Here is an 18844-nt window from a genome sequence, read left to right on the forward strand (position 1 = left end):
ATTGCATTTGCATGGATTAAGCATTAGTGCAAATACAATTATATCTCTGAAGCTAAAGTTAGTCACTGTTTACAGTACTTTTTGAAAGTCTCATCTCTAAATCTGTTGCTATTTTCATAATCATCTTCTAAAGTTCTGAAGAAATTCAAGTTTTCTTGGTCCTGCTGCATGGACAACTGACTTTATGTTTCTTTGTTGCTGTTGGCTCATAAACATATTAAAAAAAACTTTCTTAGGCTAACCTACTCAACTTCCAGATGAGATTGGTCTTCTGCCTCGCTCTCCCCCATTTTTGTTCTTTGCCAAATTGTGTATATTTATTAGCATTATTAGACTCTGTTTCCCTGAACATTTTTTATATTTGACATAAGCTCAAGTATCAGAATTCACATAACTGTGTGAATTCTATTATGTGTCACTGGCACAAACACAAACCCCAGCATGTCTAGATCAGGTCTTCTACCTTCTGAGAAAAATATATTCATTTTGTTGGATGCAGTTTGCTTACAGAGAAAATCTTGAGCAAGATCCTGCGCAAGGCTCTTAAACTAGAGGATTCATATTATTTTTCATGGCACATGATCTTTCATTTTTCTCCATAACTGTATGAGTTTGCTCTGCTTTTCTGTGATGTAGGTCATTATTACAAGGTTTCAAAAGCAAGGAAATAGGAACAACGATTCAGTTATAAATTCCTTTTAGGCTTTATATTGCATGAAGAATTTTTCATGACATTTAAGGGAAAAGACACTCTGGAATTTCAGATAACAAAATTGCTTTTGATTTTTAATCCATGCTCAATAATACTGCAGAAGGTGAAATGTAGTTATTGTTAGTGAGAATAATAAACCTCTCTGAAATATTAAGCAAACCGACAACTTTGAAAAAGTCAGAGATAACTTATTACAGAGAGGGAAAAACAATAATTTCTGGTATCAGCTGACATTGTCCTGCCAAGTTGGTGTTGGTCAAAGTGTACGTTTACTCATGAGATGAGAGAAATAGTTTTCACTTCCTTGCATATTGTATGTTAGAAGGAGGAGGCAGTACGTGAGGGTTGGAGGCGTGTTTGTGTGGTGTAAGTGGGTTTGCTCTCCATTGCCTTCTAGGGCTGACCTGTGTTCCCACAGGGCAGGTGACGTGCAGGGGCTGGAGCCGGGGAAGGAAGGGAGCGTGCCGTCAGGAAGCGGTGGCACGCGTGCACCTGCCTGTCATCTGCTCAGGGCTGCCTATCTGTCTAGGCAGTCTCTGGAGAGGCAGATGGCTATGTGTAACTTCGGAGAAGCAAAAATGTTTTCTGAAATGACCTAATGAGCCGTTTGTAGGTGGATGGAGAAAGAAGATAAAACAAGCCTTTAGGCATGTGGTTACAGTGCTTTGTAGGATGTGCTGGAATTTTTCAAATTGCAATAGTAGAAACGTTCATCTTGAAGATACCAGAAACGGCAAAGCTAACCAAGAACTGATTTGTTCCCTGTCTTTTCAAGTGTATTCTTGATTGACATTGTCATTGTCCAGGGGTTAAAAGTCAAGATGGTGTCCAGTTTCTATCTGTTGCTTCCTCTATGACTTTGGTCAAATTGTTCGGTTCTTTCTCATATTTTAGTTCTTACTTGTGACAGTCATGTGCCAGTAGTCTCAATAATAGAAGTTCTTTAGCCAAAAGTGCTGTATAAATGTGAATTTTTAATATCATCATAGCACTAATATTGATAACACACATATATTCTCCTCCCCTTCACCTTTATTTTGGGATTATTTCATTTGACATTCACTGAATGTCATGTGCTGAGGTGTGGTTAAAGGAGCTTTTTATAAAGAAATGGAGCTATGTTAAGAGAAAAGTGATACATGTACATTGTAACATCCCTTACTAGCATTATAACTTAGCACCTCAAGACATCATCACTCGTTAAGACAATTCTGTCCCAGTATTATAAGTGAGGAAACAACACACAGGGACAGTAAACATCAGATGTGTAAAAGTGGTTGTGTGTTATCTCCAAACAAAATTAGTGCTTTATGAGGAGATTTAGTTAATTGTTTAGGAATCTAATCAGTGTGTCTAGTGTCTCACCCACACTAGTAGGAAGTATATGCACAGTAACTAAAAGGTATATTACATTCAGCTAGGCTGCTGTATATTCACATGATAGATTTAAAAGAAGAGATGTTCAGTTCCTTGCCAAATAGAAAATTATGTATGTATTGGTTTTATCAAGGGCAGTTGATGCATACCTTAGTATCATTTCCCATTTAGCAATAGTTTTCTATTTACTTTCTGTGTATAGGATACAGAAATACATCTTGGCAGAAAATATTTCTATGCTAGGACTGAAGTTCCGTAAGTTCCTACTAAAGTCAATGAGAGCTTTACTACTGAATTAAATAAAAGCAGAGCTATGCCAATACAGTTTTGAAAAAAACATCCCTCAATCTGCTCAGTGTTATTTACTTTTTAGCAAAATTATACACTTGTATGTTGTATTTGTACAGTGCGACTTCAATACAACAGAGGCATACTTCAGTCTAGCAACAATGGCAAGTAATATTTTTCAATTATAGGAGGCTGAAAGCATAGCAGTTCTTCAGGAAGTTTATTTTGGCACAGCACCTTGTGCCAAAAAAAAATAAGGTACCTTTTGTTTTAAAATGGCTGTGAATCAGTTCCTGAGGCTGGAAAGTCAGTGAATGCTTATTTCATCGTCAAACTGCCTGCAGAGTCCAATGCTGTCTGAAGTGCTGAGATCCCAAAGTTTGGCTTATTACAGAGCATGCGTTTTCTTTTAAACAGCGTTCTTCTCCATGTTAAGTAGACCTTTAAAAATGGCCAAGTTACTCTCACATAAACTGTTTCCCTACTTATATTCAATTTGCTCTGACATAGTGCTGATACAAGAAAATGTAGAATATTGCATGTAAGTAATCTTATTTTCTTTAAAACCTTTTTTTGTAGTCAGTTCTTCCATAGCTCAGAAGACCATCTTTATGCAACAGCTGTGTGCACCGAACAAGGATTCTCTAATTTCACTGTGTGTGTTCATCTAATCTACAGCATAGGTTTGATGTTCTTGTGCCAAAAGGTAGCAACTTTCAAGCTGTGTATGGCATTTTTCCATTCCAAAAGAAATAGGTGCTCTGGAAGTGGTTACTCTCTTGCAGCTAAATTACAAATCGGTTCCTAGTATCTTGACCATACCTGATCACAGGCTGCAGGTTGGCAATTCCTTTCATAGGGCATCTGAGATACTGTTGCTTTGATTCATGGCTCGATTTCTCTTGGACATCAGCATTGTCGTGAAATAGAAGCAGTCCAGTTCTTTTCTTCCTCAACCTGTGGACTTAACACCTGGAAAATTCCTTAGCCAGAGCTGTTTACCTTGGACCGTATCACTTCAAAAGGTGAACCGTAGTATCAGCAATCTTATTATGCAGCTGCTTTGCAATACAAAGAAACCCTAGGAGAAAAAAGAAAAGAAAACAACAAAACCTATATTGCACTGGCAAACAGTATTTGTTCTTCTGGAATTCTCTATACTAACCATCTTGGTTCAATGACAGTTTTATTTTAAGAGCTTATGTACCAGACATTACATTAGTAACAATTGTCATAAGATTTCTGGAAGCTGCAGAGCTTCAGACATACTAAATTTTGCCTCATCTAATTCTGCTGAGGTTCACTGGTCTTTCTGTTGGTTTCAGTGGGAAATAGATCAGGCCCTTAAAAAGGAGATGCTCAAAACAGCTTAAGAGAGGGAATGGTTGTACATTAGGACAATTAAATAGATCTTGAACATTGACTCTGGGGAGGAAAAAAACCCAAAACGAATTTTTAGCTTGGCTGATTAAGCCTTGGACAGTTTTAGAAGTGAACTCCCACCTATCAAAATTTCTTTGTAGTCTCAATGATGTCTTAATCCATGGCAACGGTTTCACAGTACACTGTGAAAAATGTCTGCAAGATAGGCCACCAGACAGCAGCCCACTGAGCAGTTGCATGCCTAACCAGCTATCATTTGCCAATACAGCGTGCGGCTGTGGAAGGACACGCTGCCACAGCAAAGGCCGAGGAGTTGTGCTGGTGGCAGAATTTATACCCCTAAAACTTTGTTCCATGGACCAGTCCCTATGATTAAACAAAGGGAAAGGGCTGGGGTAAGGTGTGGGTAAGGACTTTAGATTAGGAGTATGGTCAAGATGCAGGTAGTGGCAAATGAAGCCCCTTATTTTAAAGATTTTGGCAAAGCAACTAGTGTGGAGTAGAATACAGAAATATATAGTAAGTGTCAGAAAGTAGGGGAGTAGAATAATTCAGATCTTTGAAGGCTTATACTGGAAAGTTACTGGAACTAAGAGAGAGAAGTGACCTTTTGTGTGTTCTCTAATTTTTTCTCCGTGTCCCCTAATAACTTTTGAATATGTTGGCTAATTTCAGCCACATTTGACAGAGATGTAGGAGTCTGTGAGAGAAATAAATTACTGCTGATTGTTTTAAATAGACAGCTGGGGAGAAGGGGAAGGCTCTCTAAATTGCCCAACAGGAAGAAGCTTTAATGTGACATCACATTAGTAGGGCATCCATGTGAGAGGGAGACATTGCTACAGGCATGGGAAAAAATTTCAAATAATTACTGAACTGCTTCAGATGCCAGTGACATAGCACATACAGAAGCCCATCAGTTCCTGGTGCAGACGTACCAGGAGTCTGTCAGCCATTTGTCCCCCATCAGGGACAAACTTTATTAGTTGCAAGGCAGATGGAGCTACCAATACTTCCCCTTCTTATAATTCCAGAACATTTAAGTAATGTATAAAAAAAAAAAAAAAGAAAAGGGAAAGAAAATGTGATCATAAGAGCTTTCAGAGTCTGAAACAAATAAAATACATTTTGCTACCAAATAAATCCAATATTATCTATATGAGAGATAGGTGAGGAGGTTCAAAGATATGTGTGTCACCAGAAACACAAGCATATATTTAAGACAGTAAAAACTTAATGAATCCATTCACTATAATAGAAAGGATGTGGCTGCTGGCTGGGCTACAATCAGGTGGTTAGCCCGACAACTATAACTCAAAATTTATGCGAATGTTCTGTAAATTCATATGTATTATGGACTGTCATTAGCCCAGGAATCATTTAGATCAGAGTCAAGCAGTTGTGGCTAAAATAAGAAAAGCAATGTTATTTTAATTGTTTTTGCAGGTGCTAGTGTGCTATCTATTATATAACTGTGCACAAATAAGCTGAATGGGCTCAACTTTTTAACCGGTGATATTCATCATCACGCAAATGTCATTTATGCTGGGATTTCTTGTAGATATGATTAAGAGCTGTGGTAAAGGCCAATATTTTTTAAAATTAAACAAGAAATGAGAAGCAATCTTTAGAACTGAAGGAGATTTTTGTCTGGTTGCAGATTGGTTAGCAGTAGTACTTTTGTGTTACTTAGGGTTCTTATAGGTAAAAGTAATTTTGAAGCTTTTTTTAAGTTGACTTCATTGGAGGTTTTGGCTTAATGTAAATAATGGTGTTGTTCCACAGAGAGGTATCATTTTACATCAAACTCCTGATTAAAACCCAGTAAATAAACTTTACTCAACAGTAAACACTAAGCAATTGGGTTGTTTACTGCTAAATATTTACTGTGAAGCCTTAGAAGTGTTTAAAAACTGGTTTTTCGAGTTTCTGTTGCAGCAAATGCCCTCATAAGATCTCTTTTCAATCCCCATTTTCCTTTGCACACACCTTTTTTAAGCAGGAAGAGCTTAATTTAAGCCGTAATCTTTTATCAGAATAAACATTAGTCCTGTTTTCAAAATACTGCTGCTCCTCTCCCTGCTCAATTTGACAGGTCAAGGAAGCTGGTGATGTACTATGCTCCCAGCAGCCTATTGCTTAAAGCTGACTGATACCAAGTAAACGTGCAGTTTTACCAGCCCATCTCTGTCGGATACCACTCCTTAAATTTACCACCATTGCACCAGTTTAGGTTATCTTTGCTCAAGAACAGAGCATGTAGCTCCAGTACACAGGTGTTTTAGCATCTTTTGACAACTCACACTGGGAATTTATACTAATGGCCGAAGACAGGAAGATCTGGAATTCAAGAAAGAACTCTGTCTTTTGGTTGAAAGAATTTGTTTAGTGATACTTTCCATTGCAGAGAATTTAACTTTAGTGAAGTTGTGATCAGTTGACAGTTCATCTCTTTATATTTGGAACACAATGTGCCCTACCTTCCCTAGTCAAAGCTAAGCTTTACTGTTTTAATGACAAGTTCCTGAGATAGGATCTACCTGCCACCTTTATTGCTCAAGCATAAATTGCCTATGGTTAAATGTTTGATCATTTAAGATACAGGTGGGTTTGGGGGAGGTAATGTAAGACGTATACTGATAATACACTGGTTGAGTTCAAATGGATCTAAAAAGAACCGGTTAAACTAGGAAAGTATTCAGATTTTGATCACCATCACTCGAATTCCAGCAGTTTATTGCTTGGGTCACATATAATTGATTTTTAATTATTGTTCTTCAATAGATTAATTTTAACTAGAAATTAGCAAATACTAACCAGTCCTTGAGTGTTGTGTTTTCCTTTTCAGAACAGAAACAGGTATGTTCTTTTGAGGGTGGGTGGGATGGGGAAAAATGCCTTATGTAATTTTAAAGTTATTTCTTTTTGAATTTGTATTTCAAAATGTTAGCCATAGCCATATCTTCTGTATTCAGCTCAACCACAGGAAGAAGACAACAGATTAGGAAAAAAATTAAATGCGTAAGAACAACTTTAACCTAAATAGCAATTACTAATACGAATTTTTTCCATTGAAAAAAACGTGTGCCTGGAATGTTGTTGAAAATCCTCCTAAAGGAACCAGTTCTTAAACAAAATGTAGTATTTAGTGCATTGAGGTAGAGACGATGTGTTAAGTAGCGCAAGTAAGGAACTGTAAAATTAGTGTTGTATCTTTACCTTTTTCCGTGGGTTCTAGAAATGAAGACAGTGAGGTGGCTTTGCCCGTGGGTACACTTCTGGCCTTCATTTGTAGCTGCTGAGATCTGGCATGTTCAGATACTTGCCCTCACATTTCAAGTGCAGTAGAACCTATTCATCTTCTGTGGAGGTTAGAGGGTTCAAATTCTGTTGTAAGGATGAAGCAGCTGCGGGGTTTTTTAGTATGTTCCTGAAAATAGGTTGTGCAGCTTTCAAAGTGCATAGGATAAACTTTACACCTCTATCAAAAAATCACTTGTTAATCCACAAAGAAGACTCAGAGGACTAGTAGCATTTCCTTAAAACATAAAACTGTTTTTACATCCTGATTATTTTTATTATTAATAGTAGTAGTAGCTGATCTAATTTGAACTGGAAATTTGCATTTCGTTTACAAGATCCATGTATTTTTCTTCCTGTAAGTAAAAACTCTTCAGCAAAAACAGGATATACAGTCTCCAGGTTTTAGATTTGCGAACCGCTCCTGTTAGCGAGCACTTGCGTTCTTGCAAAGCCTCTTCCTATAGTCAATGAGGATGCACACAAGCACAGAGATCAGCCTGAACTTGTGGTCCACGGGCTAAAGCCCTGTGTTTCTAGAGCAGAAAAAGGCATGATATAAGTCTATGATGACAACTCTTCTAGCAAAGACATTTCTCAAATTGTTAGAAAAACCCAAGATACATTAGTGATGTTGGTGCTGTAGCACTTCTCTCGCTCTTTACAAGTGAGCTTACCCAGTTCCGCTCAGGCCTTCTAAGCACAATATCAGTAGCCTCTGCTGCAATGATACTAGAGGACCGTGAGCTTTGAGTTCTCTTCTCAGTCCTCAGTTAATGTTAGCAAACGGGAAAGTAATCTTTCCCCCCAAAGGCTGAGTGGGTGGGGAGCTGCTGTTGGTAGGAGCAGCAGCAGGGGCACAGCGCAGGCAGCTGGTGCAGGAGGAGCCGTTCTCACGCACTCCCTCTCTCTCTCACAAAAATGCCATCAGCTGGTGGTAGGAGTAGCAGCAGCGAGAGCACAGGGGTGTATCTCACATGATTCACTGGGGTCCCGAGTTTGTAAAAATAGTGAAAAGAACACACACAATTTCCAATAAGAACTAATCTCTAGGGTGTAACGCCCTGGAAGCCAGCCTCCTTTTCTTTTGGAATTTTCCACTTCTCCTCATCGTGATGTCTTTGCATTGCAGACACCAAGCAGTTGTGAGCATTCCCATGGCAAAGCAAGTCTGTGGTTTGCCATGTGCACAGGCTTATTGTTATAGACTCACTGTGCTTTCATTTTCTTTGGTTTTCATTGCCAGATACGGAAAATAGAAACTACCCTTTAGTGAATGTATTTCCTGTCTTATTAAAATAAAGAAATCATTGTTGATAGTTCTTGCCTTGGTCTTGCCAATATTGATTTCCATTAAAAAAAACAAGCCTTACCTGATATCCACCCCCTGATACTTTAGTGCTTTAGGAAAGTTCTAGATCGATATCCCTACGTGGCGAAGTCTTCTACCCGTAAAACCTGTCACCAGCAATATTATTTGATCTTTTTAACCTGTATGTCTCCGGTGGATTTGAAGAGAGCACAGCTAGGGTTGTATTGGTGGTTCAGACTTCATACTCACTTAGGCAGAAGTAACAATTACCATCAATGACGGTACTACACTGATCTCCAGCTTGAGACAGTACTCAAAGTCCTCTTCTATATTTTACTATTCTGTACGTCACCATCAAAAGCAAAATTTTTCAAATTCTCATTTAGACACTTATTCGGCAAATACGTATGCATTTGTTTTGCACTAACTTGAATAACGTCACTGAAGGAAGTTGGGTTAATCACATATTTATGTTGGGTATATGCTTAGAGTTTTCAGAATAAAATAAAAATATAAAAGCTTTATTTTAAGATTTATGGCCCAGATGGCGTCCAGCTTCCACATATAGTATTAGTAATCTGTTCTAACAGCTGGTTTACATCCTTAGTACCAGTGGGATTAAAAAGGACAGTAAAAGCATCTTTGTCAATAAATGACAAAAAGGTATGAATTAATAGTCATATAGTTCCACAGCCATTAAATTAGAAGATGGAAATTGCTTGCTGCAGATGCCAGCATTTACTATTTTCTTTTCAGCAGGTTAAATACTTGTTTTCATTATTCTTAATGAAAGTTTGTTTTCCGCAATTAAATCCCTTGACATTATCAGTACTTACTGATAGTTCAGTGACAGAATATACTGATTTGTAGGGCAGGGAATTTAAGTCTGGTTTTGTGCTGATCTATAATAAAGAGACTATTTGTGGTATAAATCAAATTGATATAAATTTGGCCAAGTTGGATTCAGCTGGTTGGTGTGCTACTGTCACTCTTGGACTCTACTGCTAATTGTAGCTTGACCTGTCCCTTTTCCGTATAGCTTAAGAGGAAAACTTTACCTACATTTAGTGCTTGTCAAAGTGCTCTAAAGTATTTTAATGAAGTTATTTAAAGTTCAATTTATTGTTGCATTGAGAATGAGACCAGGGTGCATAAATTCTGAAAGAATTCCCTAGCTGGATTAGTTTACCAAAAAAAAAAAAAAGGGGGGGGGGGAGTTCTGAAGATGCCCAGCAGTTCTTACTCTTTGTACTTCTGCTCAAAAATACTTCCTTTGCGATCACAAACCAAGCAGATTCCATTTTAAAGCTTTTGATGTTGTGGACTCATTTCCTTAGCAGGTCTTGAGATTTGATCAGGTGATCAGAAACAATCTAGTTAGTGCAATATAAGAAACATGATAACTGGCTGTGTGCGCTATTACACTCTACTTTAGTACAAATAATGCTGCTTCACTTAAACCACATTCTTCTTTCAAGTACCTTTCAGCGTTGTTAAGTGGTTTGCAAAAACCTGCTTTACTTGCCAGAGCAAGAGAGTTATGAGTGTGCATGTAGTTACGCGTCGCAGCTGGCAAAATGATAGCTTACATCTGGAGACAATAACTTCCTGAAACTCAATAGCCTGATCCCATACTGGAAATACTTTTATTTTAAAGGGAGGGGAGAAGAAGGTCTCCCTTACTCAAGTATGAGTGTCACAGTCAGAAAAGGATAGGTCTTTCATTTTCTAAATGACTGCTCAAATTAACTTGTGTTGCCCGCATTTGTCAGGATGTCAGTGATTGTCTTCAGTTGTCTGGATTGGGTGAATTTAAAGTACTGAGTGTCAGTGGGTCAGTGCCCTGGTGGCCAGCTTGATGCCTTTCCAGGAATCACTAGAGGCAGCAGATCTCCCAAGAGGGCTCTGGACCACTTTGCCTCATATCTTTTGCCTGCGTCATCATCTCGAGGTCCTCTTTTGATTTTACACAGTAGAAAAAACAGTCAGTGGAAGTATACCTCATATCTTCAAGTCAGCTTAACAGAACCCTACTGCCCTTTGCCTCTGAACCCTATCGCAGAAGCCAGTTTCATGTAGTCAGATTATACAACAGACTTCAGCTCATTGCATAATACAGAAAACCTAAGTCCTTGACTAGGTTCTAGCTGTATTCTCCAAATGATTTATTGTGTTTATCTTTTTTGGAAGAGGTTTTGTAGCTCTGTGTTGCTAGCAAAGGTTTCCTGATTTTGTTATGTGGACCTTAGCGAGGTAAAAATTCTGATCCATTAGTACAAAATTTCATGTTGTCTGCTATTACTTGTCATTTTTTTTAATAGGGGACTGATGCTGTATGTTCATACCTTTAAGTCTTTGGGAATCTTTAAAGATGTAACATGTTATTATGGTTAGTGATAATGGGCTGACCCTTTCCATTGCATTTCAAACAAACAATTTACAGCTCTCCGGGAGCTAGGGCTAAATCAAATTTGAGCCACATTTTTGTCCTTTCTGTTCTGGACTATTTCAGATGCAATTCCGTTCCTGGTATAACTTAGACTGTAAGGAAAACTGTACTGTAAGGGTACAACAGCTGCCACAGATTACAGTACTGATGTCTGCTTTGTTATGAATCCCTCCTCATCCTGACAGGCGGCTTCGGTGCTGACTGTGGAAGAGGCATTCCCTACTGAGGAGCTTTGTACTGTTTACACAATACTTTAAATCACAGTTTTCCCCATGTTGGATTCAAAGCTTTTATAGTTTGCTATGCTCTGCCACAGCAGGATGTTAAATTCACCCATCAAGTTTATTTTGGCCGTGAGTTTCAATTGTCTTATTGAGTTTCTCATTTTGCATTTTCTGGATGTTGTCATACCATTCCAGTATTTCTTCTGGAGACGTACATGTTGAAGCGAAATAATTTGACTTTCAGACTACAGTCAGAGGAAATTTCAGAGTGTTTAAAATAAGTCTGGGCACAACACACTTTGTTTTGTCAAATCTTACAATTCAAGTGATCTCTAAGTGCTGTAACATTTCCTAGTTGACCAAACTGTGGAAGGTCAATGGATCACTGTACGCATCATTTTATACTCCCAGTTCATGTTTTGCATTCCACTAAAATTTGTTTCTGGGGAACTGCTAATATTTGAGAAATACTATGGAGAATAGCTATTTGTTTTGTCTTCATGTTTTCATTTTGAGTTTATCTGTCTTAAAAACTTGAGTGAGATGCTGTATTTGTTTAAACAAACTTCACTTATTCACTTATTTCACTTTATTGAATAAAGATAGACATGGAATCCTTTGATGAATTCTACTATGCAATAGAGGACCATCATTGTCACAACTTTGGGACTGCTTGTCATTTTGCTCTGTTGTTTGCATGTTTATATGTGATGGAAAGGTGGCTTATATTCCCTGATTTGTGAGGCCTACTTTTTTTTTTCTTTTTTTTTTTTTTTAATGTTAACAGCTTGCGCAAGTGGACTCCAGAGCTGTACATCTTGGTGCTGTGTTTATTCGTGGCCTTACGACTTTGCTCCTGGCAAATAGTGCCTGTGGCTTTCCATTCAGAATGGATGATTTGATGCCTTGGGAAGTGTTTGATGGGAAACTTTTTCAAGAAAAATACCAGCAGTCACACCGAGGTTGCTCTTTGGAAGAGCTTTTGGAAGGCAATGTGAGTAATCACGTCCTCTTAGACAGTCCTGTATTCTTTGTGAATTGTAGCTGGCCACGTTTGTTCGGTTGTTTTTAATATTAATGTTTACACTGGTCCCCTTTCTTTGTATTTTTCCTCTCTTCCTTATTACTTTTTCATCCTCTCCACCAGAAAAACCTAAGAAGGTAGAAATACCGAGACTATGAAGGAAGCTATAATTTTACTTTTATTTTTGTTTCCACTATGCAGAAAATAATGTAAGGAAGTGTCAAAATGGTTGTCATTTTCAAAAAATGAAAATGCCTGTAATGGTTTTCTAGTACTAAGATATTAATGAGATCTTTTTCCTGTAAGATTTTAGGCGAAATATGAATAATGTTTTTAAATAAGCATACTGGGTATAATTTTTAAAGTGTTTAAGAGTGATAGTTTTAAAGGTATTAAGGAACCTAAAGTTGGAGATGAAGGTCTGATGAATTCAAAGCGGAACTGGAAATAAGAGGAAGGCACGTATCTAGTCATTTTTTTAGAATCTCACCCAGTACCTTCCTATGCCTTTAAGTACTTATTTAGCTCTCAGTCCCGCTGTTCAGAAGGTGGGGATTTGTACAATTTGCATGCTGTGTCACCAAAAAAACAGTATGACTTAAAACATATATGCCCGGTTAATGGCAGGGAGCTATCAGCAAAGTCTTGCTGGGTATGGGCAATATCTGGCGCATTAGGGTGGCATCGTGTCCAGGCTCAGAGGCAGGGTCTGCTAGACTGGGTGCAAGGCTGTACTAACGCACCAGTGAAGCCTCAGACCAGACCTGGCTTGTGCCCCACTAGCACAGAATATGTGGAGAGATGCTTGGGTAGGGCTGTACTCATCTGTGGAGACAGCTCTTCAGATCTTCAATTAATGCCTGTCTTTTCAACGTGGAGCTGAAAGTCTTGTATCGTTTAGTTACTTTCGAAAATTTTACCTTTGAAATGTTTTTACCTGCTGTAGCATATATCACTTAAAGTTAAAATAAATAGAGGTGATTACAGAGAAAAAAAAGTTTTCGGTTTTGAATTATTTTAATCTCATTCATTCAGTATTAGTGGTTGTATAATTCGTTTTCTTTTCTAATTTTGTGTCCAATTACATACCATCCTGATCTGGAGTGATGAGTGGAACGCTTGTGGGTGGCTGGAATGTATATGTTTTCAGCATGGAGGAGGATGGTAATCTTTTCCATATGGAATTAATCATATGATTAGGACTATAGTCTCTATCCAAATCCTGTGGTTCCCATTAATTGCTCTGTTGATTTCAGTAGATTATGGATTGGGCTGTTGGTTCATCCAGTTTTTCATGTAGGGCTTTTGGAGAACAATAGAGGGTCAAAAGAATAAATGGAACAAAATAAAACTATACAAATCTATGTGAAACCGATACTTCTTTTCCATTTGGGTAGAATTCAGGTTAGTGAATAACTTCTACAATATGTAATCTATACAAAATTTATATTGTCTGAGAGGTATTTTTAAATGTGTTAGGTAGTATGTTTTAGCTAACATTTGAAAATCTTACTGTGGTCAAGTTCAAGTTATATTTTAACCTGTCTTAAAAAGAAGATGAAGGAAGATGCTTAGATCCCTAGAACAGAGTTGGAAATTTGCTTGATCAACTAAAATATCTAGTTTAGGGTTTTTAAAAGCCTGATGCTCTAGTTTAACCAAACCCCAGATGAACTGTTCTGTTGTGGGGAAAAATAGTCTAGCCCTGTGAATTTTTAGAGTTGTTCGAATATATTTTTCTCTTTTAGGTACAGTTTTATGGTACATATGTGGCAGAGAGAGCTCCCAGAGTAATTAAATAACTTTCTGGCTTATCAGTTTGAGGCAAGAATCTGTTTTTGGGAGAATTGCCAAGAGATGCCAGTTTAGCTGAGGACACTGGCAAGGCAACAAGCATATGTGATTGTTTTTCCTATTATTGTAAGTTCAACCTCAATAAATAAAACTGGTACTTAGTTCCTGGCAGAGCTTAATGTACCGCTGGAAGCCAAGATCTTTCAGCACTTGTTTGTTAACAATCTACCCTTGAGCACCACAAATCTAATCTGATAATAGTGACAGCATTGTATTCAGAAAAAAGTTATTCTAGATGGGATGTTTTGTTATAGAAAAGGTAAGTAATAGGAAAAAATTACTCCTTTTGGTGTTCGACGCTTGTCTCCTAACTCCTAAGGTCCCTTCTCTATGATCTGGACAGTTACATTACTTCAGGGAGTTCAGGAGATCTCAGAATCAGCATTGTTTTGATTATGATGGACTTAAATACAATTAATAGCTTTATGAAAATTACAGTAGAAATACAATCTTGGTTAAATATTTACATGTATACCAGAAATTTTGAACATTTTAGGGTTTGCTTCCCGCAGATTCTTGTACCAAAAGAAGAAGAAAATGTATCAATTAGATGTAGTTGATATATTTTTGGGCAAGTTTTTGTGTAGCTCAGCTCTTTGTAGCCTTGCAGCTGTTAAAGATAAAAAATGGAAATCTTCTGATAAGAATCAAAAATAGAGCCATCTTGCTTTTTAAAAAAATATTCTAAGTTCATATTATGCTAGTTGTCTGTTTTTCATAACAGTAATCATATTAGTTTGTTTATCCACACAGAAAATTGGATATAATAGTCTCATAAAGCAATGAGGCAATGATATTATCACTTTATTAGCCTTTTTATTGTGCTTCTCACTAATGAGAATGTTCATGATCAATTTTTTTTTATTAAAACCAAATTACCTAATGAGGTCAGCATAAGTGATATGTTTTGTCCTTTTCTGATCATGCCTTTCATCCAACCTTCATGAACACATTCTGAATTTATTCTCCCAAGAATACAATGAAAGGTTTTTCCCGTTAGTGTGTGTTCTTCACAGACTCCGTTTGTGTGGGGGAAAAAAAATCTGATTTTTGCTTAAGGCTCTATAAAGAGTTTTCTTAACTCAAAAAATGTGCTAGGAAACTTCGCAGGAGGGTTCAGGGATTCAGATTCTACCTCTAATTTACAAAACCTCTCTAGTTGCTTCAATCTTGCCTCCTATTGGCTTTTCACCTTATCCTGTAATCTTCTCCCCTCCTTCCAGCTCCCCCTGTGCCTTGGTGGTTACAAAAAGACACTGTAGAAATCAGTTCAGTTTTATGAAAATCACAAATGATGCTATTGCTCTAAAATCTGTCTTTTTGTAATTCTTTTTAATCTGTACTACTGCCCACATACCCAGCACAAATCAATAAAAAAGAAAAAGATTCTAAGAACTGACACTTCTTCAAAGCTCACTTTAATTTGTGAAAGTTAAGGATATATCACATCTCTTAATATTGCACCTTAAAATAGCTTCATCTTGTCCTTTTGACAGTAGAACTTTTCATCACACCACAAGGTAAACATTTTTATTTAATTCCCCATTTCTCTTTAGACTTGGCTATATTTTCTCTGTCAGCAGTGGGGGATGATGTATTACTATTGTGTTAAATTTTGTTACTAATGTGTGAGGTTAAGATACTTTGATTTTCACTGGTGTGTTTTCTGTGAGTTCATCAGTCCTCATGTGGAGGCTTTAACCATCTCTGCCTGAGGTATTGCTGGTAGACATCTAGTTAAGTATATCTACAGGTGCAAGGTAATGGAATAGGAAAAGCAAGTGATTTACAGATGTCAGCAGAGAAGAAGAAGAAACTTGACTGGAAAAGGGGAAAACATTCCTTCTGCGCCCTTACTACAGTCCTTCCAAGGATCCACTTTTAATATGAAATGATTGAACCTTGTTTCCTGAAAAAATGTGAACCAGATCTACCACCTTCATATATGTATGAGTGTGGGCTAAGAAATTTTTTACATTGTTTTGTATGTGGTTGATTTGTGCTACACCTGAAGAGAGAAAAGCAGAACAGTCATTGATTTTTAACCCTATTGTCTGCAGGAGTCTTTGTATGCACCCTTCCGCAATCTGAAGTCTTTCATTTGCAAGGCTTGCATGGTGGAGAAGAGAACAATACAGAGCAGACCAAGAGGGAATGGATATATCACAGGTTGGCATTGTGTTAATTTTCTCAATGAAGTCAGTTTATCGATAAGCTCTATTATCCTCCAACAGCAGCAGCATTTATATAGGCAGCCCATCAAGCTAAGTAAATCATGAGGTCTTTCGCCAAGAAACCAAAGGAGAGATCTAAGAAAATATTTCTTGGTTTTAGGAATTCATGTGAATTTGATTACCTAAGTTCAGCTAAAATAATATTTCCGTCTAGCTACGTAGTTAGTGAGATGTACGCAGTAAATAAAATACGTTCACTGACAGAAACATCACTGCTATTTACTCAGTGACTAAAGTTATTTTTATAGGAGGGATTAGATGACTCAGAGGGTTTTTTTTTCCTTTCCCTTGGGGGAGCTGTTTTAACTTTGATAGTTGAAGGCCTGAGTGAGGCATTGAAGAGAGAATACTCCTTATTGGACTGACAGATGTAGTTCAAAATACAAGAAAGGTTTCGGGCAGCCTGGAGAACGGCTTCTTTTTGCCTAAGACCTTGCGCTTTTTTTCCCCAACTTTATGGCTCTGTTTACTAAAGACATTGGTTTTCCCCGCCTGATCCACCTGACTTTTGAGGGGAAAAAAAAAATCTAAAAGGTTTTCAGCACCATTCACAGATCAGCCTGAATGTTGAGGCTTTTGAGGCTTTGAAATAATTCACACTGAATCTCAGTGTTTATGCTGGTATTATGTTTATTACCTGCTTAATACTTGATCAGTTATAATGTCTGTAAGGATAAAAATTACCCCTTCAAAATTCCTTGAGCAAATTACAACAGACAAAATTATTTTCTGCTAGTTCAGTACTTTGCATTATGTGACAGCAATATTTCTGATTTGTTACTACACCATATTGGTGCTGGACATTCAAAACTAAGGGTATCTGTTGGTGATTTATGGTACCAGACCTTGTTAGCATCTGCTATTGCTTGAAAGCTGTACTTAACCATTTTAATTATGATTTGTGATTCCAATCTGGACAGAGATTTCTGTTTTGTTTTAATGACGGCAGTCTCCAAATCTGTATCATAAAATTTTGATCTGCTTTCTAAAGAGTCCTGTTAACAGCTTGTAATCATGATGTGCATAGATGGAAATGAGGACAAGAACCATGTTTATTAGGCTGACTTTAGTTTGGAAGAATTGTAATTGTGCATAAGTAGTTTGGCACAAAACTAAGAAATGTAGTTTCCCAAAAAAGAGTATGCTGTCTCTCTTTTTCTTCACTTAATCTTATATACAGTCAGAGTTGCTTAGTAAATACTATTTTTCAGGAATGCAACAAAGAGAATTTAATCCCAGGTTCCAACAATCACACAGAAGTTCTTTTGTTCCTCCATATCATAACCAGATGAGGGGGTTCCTATGGAGAAATCCTCAACCACAAGGTAAAAAATGTGTGCACATGTGTGTATTTGGAATTGTCTCTATCAACAGTATAACAGCTCCATGTCTATATGCAGCTTGTGTTTTATGTAGGCAGTTACCCTGTAGCCACAGCAGTCAGTAACAAAACTTGTGTCAGTTCTGGTTGTGTACTACCGTTAGCAAAATCCAACTCTGCAAGGTGAGGTACAGTGTAGCATTGTAATCTGGAGTCATCTTTTACCCACAGTGTTCTGGAAAAAGGCTTTCATGTGATATTTCAACTTTCCATGCTTGGTCTGAGCTGAAGTATGTTTAAAATTTTAATAGTTCTAAAACAAATTGGCACAGCTGCACAAAAATGTCTGTCTGAAGTCTTCAGTTGCACATCTTAGTTCATAATTCAACAAAACACTTAAGCATATGAATAAAGTTAAAGATATTCTTAAGTGGTTTTCTAGATCAGGTTCTCAGCTGCCAGATCATTGCCTAAGTAATACAAATGCAAGTTCTATCTTGTCTTGTCATTAGTCTTTAAGTAATTCACCAGTCTCACTTCTTGAACAGAACAGACATTTCAATGAAGCATCACTGTGGCTATCACTGTTGAGCTAACATAATTCAGTTTTACCTCCTCGTTATTATGAGCTAAAGCATATTCACATAGATTAAAGAAAATAAGGAAAAGCAAGAGAAGTGTCTAAGAAAGATCAGTTACTTTATTCAGTCTCCAGAGCCTAAATTTCTGTGTTTCCAGGTGAGGTTTTCAGAAAAGATTGATGATGTGATTAGGGAGGATAAATAATAAATAAATACAAGAAAGTCTTTAATGTGTTTCAGCTGCCACTGTTCTATGCTTGGGAGTGAAATACTTTCATTTGATTCACAGATAAGATTCTTTGATTGTGTATGCAAAATGTAAAGCTAAAATATAGAGTGTGTATACTGACTGTGAGCAGAGCTAAATCTGGTCATTGTTACTGTGACCATCTCTAGAAACCTGCTATTCAGGGGTCAGGTCATCTCTGACCAACTCCAGAGATCTTACGACTAGATGTATTCCACAAAGTATGTTCCTCAGTAACTGTGCTGAACTGTGTTATAAATGTGTTTCAGTAGCATTATTAAAACCTCTTGGTTTCTTCTACACGAGCCCTATTTACTACCCTCAGGGCGCTCTTAAAACATGATCCCATAAGTGCAGTTAAATTGTCTCTGTTATAAGTAAAATAGATTTATTGGGAAAATATATCCGTCCTTATCAAAGAGCCCTGCAATGTTTTAGACCTCCTTTTAGACTGATCTGCCAGGATGACTCATTTTGACAAAGTTTCTTTTTCCTAATTTTGCTAATAGTAAGACACGTATTTGGGTTGCTTCATTAT

The 18844-nt window shown here is 37.3% G+C and overlaps 1 protein-coding gene across 1 annotated transcript in view; it reads left to right on the plus strand.

The window, feature by feature from the left end:
- Nucleotides 1–18844, plus strand: part of FAM120B (family with sequence similarity 120B) — a 113181-nt gene that overhangs the window by 28187 nt on the left and 66150 nt on the right. The window contains exons 6-8 of the mRNA XM_009891482.1: nt 11833–12039; nt 15984–16092; nt 17369–17482. Coding sequence (XP_009889784.1) covers nt 11833–12039; nt 15984–16092; nt 17369–17482 — 430 coding nt within the window. The remainder of the gene's footprint in view (nt 1–11832; nt 12040–15983; nt 16093–17368; nt 17483–18844) is intronic.

The sequence above is a fragment of the Charadrius vociferus genome, unplaced genomic scaffold (assembly GCF_000708025.1).
Source record: "Charadrius vociferus isolate BGI_N301 unplaced genomic scaffold, ASM70802v2 scaffold68, whole genome shotgun sequence".
NCBI classification, from domain to species: Eukaryota; Metazoa; Chordata; class Aves; order Charadriiformes; family Charadriidae; genus Charadrius; species Charadrius vociferus.